The sequence below is a fragment of the Trifolium pratense genome, linkage group LG3, assembly GCF_020283565.1.
Source record: "Trifolium pratense cultivar HEN17-A07 linkage group LG3, ARS_RC_1.1, whole genome shotgun sequence".
NCBI lineage: Eukaryota > Viridiplantae > Streptophyta > Magnoliopsida > Fabales > Fabaceae > Trifolium > Trifolium pratense.
Genome location: NC_060061.1, coordinates 32,428,581 through 32,435,971, shown reverse-complemented (window position 1 = coordinate 32,435,971; position 7,391 = coordinate 32,428,581). Strand labels below are relative to the sequence as shown.

The 7,391-nt window shown below is 30.8% G+C and overlaps 1 protein-coding gene across 1 annotated transcript; it reads left to right on the top strand.

The window, feature by feature from the left end:
- The first annotated feature begins 5,002 nt into the window (after positions 1 to 5,002).
- On the top strand, positions 5,003 to 6,786 carry LOC123913410 (two-component response regulator ARR17-like). The gene is made up of 5 exons (XM_045964141.1): positions 5,003 to 5,197; positions 5,369 to 5,445; positions 6,095 to 6,172; positions 6,303 to 6,373; positions 6,476 to 6,786. The coding sequence occupies exons 1-5, from the start codon at positions 5,065 to 5,067 to the stop codon at positions 6,570 to 6,572; spliced, it is 456 nt and encodes a 151-aa protein (XP_045820097.1). The 5' UTR covers positions 5,003 to 5,064; the 3' UTR covers positions 6,573 to 6,786.
- The last annotated feature ends 605 nt before the right edge of the window (positions 6,787 to 7,391 follow it).

Below are 7,391 nucleotides of genomic sequence, written 5' to 3'. Positions count from 1 at the left end.
CTAGAATTGATTTTTACACTCAAATTTTTTGTTCAACTCACTTTTTCATGAATATATCCAAACATAAACCACTTCAGCTTAAAATCAATTTTGGCCAGAATCAATTTTACAGAATCAATTATGCCAAAATCAATTCTCTCCGCCGTAGAACCAAACACACGCAATGTATATAACTATATAGGGGTAGGAAACTAGTAATTCATCAATCCCTTCTACTTAAAGAACTTCTTCAATGAATATTTCTCGTTGACCTGGAAAGACCACTTTGACACGAATTTGATTTAGATTCTATGCTGAATCTTTCTCTGTAAAAGCAGCAACCTATATTTTATTTTGATGACAAAATCACACGTTCTCAAGGCGCAGTCCGTACTGTTAAACAGTCGCTGGAATATATGGCTTTGGCCAACATGCACCACTTGAGTGAACAATCACACTATGACGAATACGAATTTAATAAAATTGATCGTTGGATTGAAAGTTTATATCGTATAGATCATCCATAATTTTTTTTTTTTTAAAATTAAAAATTATTTGATATGTTATTGAGACTCATGAGCAACTTAAAATTATAAAGTGAGTATCCTAAAATTTTATCGTCGGAGATGCTCTTAAAAAAATCCATTAATATATTATGGGAAATAGTATTAACATGTGTTTTAAAAGCACACATTTATGATAAAAAAAAAAAAAAAAGCACACATTAAAAAGTTAAATATAAAAGGTAGTAAATTCTCTTAAAACTTATATTTTTTCATATTATTTAGCATAAATTAAGTTTCAATCTTTAGTAACCTTATCATGTTAACATGATCCTTATATTATTTTGGTAAGACCTACTCTATTTCTTGATGGTTTGGAGTATTTGCCCAATAATATATCAATGAGATCATCACATAAGTAGATTATATGAGGTATCCACAACTAACTTATAAGGTTAAATTGCACTTTTGGCCCCTTAAGTTTCAGAAAGTTGCGATTTTGGTCCCCTATATTTCAAAATAGCACTTTTGGCCCCCTAAGTTTCAGGAAGTTGCAATTTTGACCCCTTATGTTTCAAAATAGCACTTTTGGCCCCCTAAATTTCAAAAAGTTACAATTTTGGTCTCCTATGTTTCAAAATAGCAATTTTGGCCCCCCTATGTTTACCCCTTTTGCAAAATGGAAGTTCAAGACACTTTTCTAAATGGAAGTTCAAGACACTTTTCTAAATCAAAATGACATAACAAATCAAGTCATTACATATATGAAGTCATTACATAATTAAAAAGACATAACAAAAAGCACGAAGAGTTTTCAATTCCCATTGTTTCCTATTTTTGGATTTGGAATTAGGTTTTTTTTTTACGTATAGTGAAAAATCCTTTTGAATAAACGTCACGAAGTATTTGGTTAATTCTTTAGGATTTGAGATTATATATATGTGTGTTAGTGAAAGAATAAATTTAAAGCATATGACTTCTTCCTTTTATTTTTTTATTCTTTTAGTTTTTTTAATTATAAGATGACAAAAAAATGTTGACGTGGCAGCTGAGTCACTTAAGTGACTTGCCACATCAACTTTGACTCGATCAAAATTGACCTTTTGCAAAAGGGGCAAAGATAGGGGCCAAAAGTGCTATTTTGAAACATAGGTGGCCAAAATCGCAACTACTGAAACTTAGGGGGCCAAAATTGCTATTTTGAAACATATGGGGCCAAAATTGCTATTTTGAAACATAGGGGGCCAAAATCGCAACTTTTTGAAACTTAGAGGGCTAGAAGTGCTATTTTGAAACATAAGGGGCCAAAATTGCAAGTTTCTGAAACTTAGGGGGCCAAAAATGCAATTTAGCCAACTTATAATTAACTTTTATTTCACATGCATATAGTTTATTCTCATTGGTTGATGGATATATTTTTAAATTATGAAAGAGTAAATTAGAAAAAACTTACTATTTTTTGTACTAAAACAACATATGCACATTTTATTATGCAAACTTCACACTTGATATGCATAGATTCTATAGCAGCTGGAGATACGATATCTGATTGATATATATAGAGTAAAATATGAAAACATCAAATCCTCCATATGTGTGTCTATGATCCAAAAACAGTTTGAGTGCAATCCAATCATATCTAAAATATTATATTGTATAGCACAAGTCATTTCTACCTAAAAAGACAAAACTTGGAACATGCAAATTACTATCTTTAATCATACGTGCTCCTCACATTCTCACCTTAATTAATTATTTCATTTTTGCTACTTTCCTCCCATAATAATTCATATTTTGCATGTTACTCTAACCTAGCTATAGATTTGTTTCTGCCTCTTCGGGTTATCTTGAGTTGACTTTTTGATAATTCAACAAAGGTGAACATTGTTGATTAATTAGTCGATACATGGATTTATTAAGTAGCTAGTATTTTATCAGGGCTTTGTTTGATATACAAAATAGGCAAATGCTAAATAGTGCCCCCGGGACACTCTTTAAGCCCTTAAATAGTAAGTTTTTTATAGAATTTTTCTCGGAATGCGTAAAGTCAACGCATTGGAAATTGTAGTGTTTAACTTTTTGAATAAAAAGTTTCTTTAAATAGAATGCTTAAAGAGTGCCCCGGGGGCACTCGTTAGCAAGACCCTACAAAATATAAGTATTGGACAAAATAATATAGGATAGTACAACACAGGCTATAAGCATTCAAGATATTGAACAAATTTTGTGTTATACAATGTTTGGCTTACAAAATGTTATTTTGATTCCCGTGGTTCAGTGATGAACAAAAATTTCAATTTTTGTCATGTTCCTTAGCCCTCAATTTATTCAGTACCAGAAACAGTTTTAAAATCAAACACAATACAACTTTATAATGTCCAATCCCTTATTTTCTAGCCGATCAAACGCACTCCAGGTGTAAAATAGTATAAATATTGATAGTACTACAACAATGATATTAAAAGACCACTTTTTTTTCTTCGCCATTTTTGTTTTCTCTAATTCACTCACTCAGTCTCGTCTCTCTTTGTCGTTGGCGTGCTCGTTGGCGTCCTTGCTGGTGTCTCTCTCTATCAGATCTCTCTACCGATGATCTCTCTCTCTCTCTCTCTCTCTCACCAGATCTTCTTTCACCGACCACCCTCTCTCTCTCCCTCTCTCTTTGTTAAAAAATCCTATATCGATTGCGATATGGCCTAAATATGTGTTTATAAAGTGCTAACAATTTGTAGAAAATAAGTTAAATAATTTATTAATAAAATTATAATTAAACACATAAAACAAAACAAAACAACACGAAAACATAAACAAGAAAAAGTCATGACCTCCGTACAAACCTTACAAGAACGCAAAGAAACCACCAAATAACATAACCCAACATAAACAAAGACAAAAAACCAGAAGCAGTGAAGCAAACACCAAAATTTTCTATCAAAAGAATTAGAGTAGACTTGAATTGGAGTAGTAGTAATAATATTTATTGGAACTGAGTGAGTCTATAATTATTTGTTTATTAAAGACGAAAGCTCATTTTGTTTCATATATCTACTTCTTTTCTTTTTTCCTAATCCTACCAATTATGGAAAATGTGTTGTGTACTGTACAATACATAAAATGGTGAAAGCAAACGGTTGTCAGTTGTCACGTTTTCTTTCCTTCTTTCAGCATAATTGTTTTTTTTTTATTTCTGCATAATTTTTTTTTTTTTTTTTATAATAGTAGCTAGATCGATATATATAAAAAGGCCCCCTAAAACAATGAGCCTCAGGCGTGGTACCATGGCCATTGCTCAGGTCCGGGCCTTATTGTCATGCCTACTGAACGTGTAGTGCGAGTGAGGCTTAAAACAAGGAAAAATATTTAGATGGGGTCACCAAAAATCCCTCCTTTTTCCTTCAAATTAGAAGGGATAAGTTTTATGCTGACGTTAACGAAAAATTCTTTCTTTTCCTTTCAAATCAGTAAATAAGGGATAATTTTTACGCTGACGTTCAACGAAAAATCCCTTCTTTTTTTGTCAAAATGGAATGATACGGCAAAATAGTAAATCTTCATTAATTTTAAAAGAAAATACTAAATTTTTTATTGAAAGCGAACATAAAATTGATCTATTTTGATATCATTCAAATCGCAATATAATCACTTTTATTTACCGAAATAACAATAATAACTTAGTAAAATAATTTCAATCAAATTATTTATGATTTTTCTCAATTCTTGTAAAACAAATCTCAAAAAATTCTTAAATTGAAAAAGAACCAATTTGATTTAATAATTTTAACTTGTAATTTTCTTAAAAGTCTTAACTTAATTGTTTCGAATTCTATGGGCGAACAAACCATCATACATGTTTAGATAAACCGTTAACAAAACCACGATGACACCGTGATATTCTTTAAACTTTAAAGTATAGGGTTTACCATACACAATGCTTAGAACATATGCAATGAGTGATCCACAAACTATGTAAACCAACTATATAAATAAAAGTTAACATGTTTAACAGGTGCTTCAGAGACACTGTTTAAGATTTTCCTTGAACGAAACGAGACATTAGAGAGAGATTGTAGGATTTGGTTATTGAATACAAAGGGTACAGAGGTGGGGACTGAATCAAATCCTTAGATCCCCCAAAAGGATCACGAAATATCTGTGACCAGTTGAAAATCTTTTTTTTTTCTCTTTCTCTTTTTTTTTTCTATGTAAAATTCCTCATCCACCAACCACACCACCTTTGAATTCATTTCCATTTCCTCTGCTCTCTTTGTATACATATATATTTAGGACAGAACATCATTGATTCATACATCTCTTGTGACTTTCAAGTATATTTGTTTCTTTTATGTTTTTTTCTCTCTTCATTTATATTTGTGTCTGCGTTTTGTTTTTCTTTTTGTCTTCTTCTATTCTACATTTAATATTTTACTACCCTCCTCTATTTATTGCAACTACGTTTTTGTGTAACATATTTTACTAGCTAGTACCACCTTCTTCTTCTTCTTCTTCTTCTTCTTCTTCTTCTTCTTCTTCATTGGCAGAGAAAGTGTCATTTATTCTTGTCTTTATTAAGATTATTATTATTATGGCTTCTGGTTCTTCTTCTTCTTCAAATTGGGTGATGGAAAGTGGTGACATTCCTCATGTTCTAGCTGTTGATGATTCTCTTGTTGATCGAAAACTTGTTGAGAAACTTCTTAGGAATTCTTGTTGCAAAGGTATACCTATATCTCACTCAACCATTTTCTGTTTTATTCTGTTTTAAACTAGTTTTAGTTATTACACGTATCTTTTGTGAAAAGAAAGGAAAAATATATGCTTAGTTACATCACGTTCTTTATGTTTGATATGCTTTTGTATTTTTTTTTGTGGTTTTGTTTATACTACAGTTACAACTGCTGAAAATGGGCCTAAGGCATTGGAGTTATTGGGCTTGTCAAGTGGTGAACAGAACACCTTGAATGGGGTAAATCTTTCTTGTTAGAAAAATTCTCTTCCCCACGTTTCTTTTCTCCCGTTTGAAATTTCATTTTTGCCCCTATGAAAAAACTTCAGCATGTGTTTTTCGAAATTTTTCTAGTTCAAATATTATTTATAACAGCAAAAAAGTTTCGAAAAATGTGTTCTCATTTTTTACTTTTCTTGTTTTTAAGATAAATCAAAGTTTTGTTTTTGTGTGCACCAAAATGTCACTCATTGTTAAATGATGTGTTATTTAAACAATAACATACTGACTTCCTATATAACATTCACTTACATTGTTCATCCGATTAAAAACGAATGACTGAGATTGAATGATGTGTTAAATTAATAAGTTTAATATAAAATATATTGGGTTGATTATAAATCTAGAGTCGAGATTGTCTACTGTATATAACTACATGAAACAGTTGCAACAAGTAATTTAGATTGTTACTTACTATCATTTTCTACTGCCTTTTTATGTGTCTATCTCTTTCCTCATGTTTTCTCCCCATACTCATAAAATTACACAGCTGTAATGTTCCTTGTGCACATCTTTCAAAAATACTCACGAAAACTTAGGAGCAACATATTTGACATCATCAAAATTTTAATGTTCAAAAGTTATTTCTCACTGTTTGTTGTTTTTGCAGAGATCCAAAGTAAATTTGGTTATCACAGACTATTGCATGCCAGGAATGACTGGCTATGAGTTACTTAAGAAAATTAAGGTACTTATAAATAGTTTTGGTTTAGTGGTTGCTACAAAATCTTCTATATTATTAATACATCACTATTCTACATTACATATATGATATAATAATTAACATTAACCCCAACAATTTTGATAATTTTTTCCAGCAATCATCTGTAATGAAGGAGGTTCCAGTAGTGATCATGTCATCTGAGAACATACCAACAAGGGTCAACAAGTAATTTTTTTCTCTAGCACACTAATTAACCTTGTTATCTTTTAATGGTAATTGTCTTAATCATTGTTTAACCTATTCAATCATTGTTGTGGTGAAAAACAGGTGTCTAGAAGAAGGAGCTCAGATGTTCATACTAAAGCCACTCAAACAATCTGATGTAAAACAATTGACATGTCAGTTAATGAATTTGGGAAGGTGAAGAAGTTTCAAGAGAATTTAAGTATGAAGACAACATTGTAATCAAGTAAATGTTGACAACAGCACTTCAAACCTAGTATTTTGTATTGGCTTTCTAGTGCCAAAATCTCACCCTTAGGCTTCAACTAGAATGTTGCTAGTTTAGGAGTTTTGGAATGTTCTGAAAAAAAAATATTAGTTTAAATTAGGAGTATGAATGTGTATCATTGTTTTGAAGAAGTAGTACTCTACTTTGTTCTGTTCTATGTATACCAATTTATTTTTCAAGAATATAATTTCATGTCTTTTTTAAAATATTGGTCAGCTTAATGTTGGTGGAAGTTAGTTTTATAAGTTTAAAGAATAGTCTTATATGTCATATAAAGAAACGGGTTGAAGTGGTGTGACATGACATATTACATGGTTGTTATTTTTTCTTTTTCTTTCAAGTGTGAGAAGTGGTGTATGGAGAGTTCGAATTTCGGCCCCTTCATAAAATGTCCTTGCAACTCTCAACTGAGCTAAATTAGCGGAACATGGTTGCTATTGGTTGACAAGTGCATTTTTTTTTTCCCCTAGTTTTATAATTTACTATTAAAAACTAAAGAAAAACACTCAAATTCTCTCTTGAATCTGAAAATCAGGCATGAATTTTCTTTGCCATTGCCTCCATTATTATACATGAATTATGAGTAGTACAATTTTCCAATACCAAAATAGATGCTTATATTAATGAAACACAAAGTCATGATTCATGAACAAAATTGATCAAAGAAAAATTCCAATATCTTGCAATATAGTATTCAAAATTGTCTACACAATCTCATAAATAATATCAAAA

Coding starts and splice junctions, on each gene's coding strand:
- LOC123913410 (XM_045964141.1), top strand. CDS start 5,065: ATGGCTTCTGGTTCTTCTTCTTCTTCAAATTGGGTGATGGAAAGTGGT. Junction 5,198..5,368: donor TAGGAATTCTTGTTGCAAAG/GTATACCTATAT, acceptor TTTATACTACAG/TTACAACTGCTGAAAATGGG. Junction 6,374..6,475: donor ATACCAACAAGGGTCAACAA/GTAATTTTTTTC, acceptor GGTGAAAAACAG/GTGTCTAGAAGAAGGAGCTC.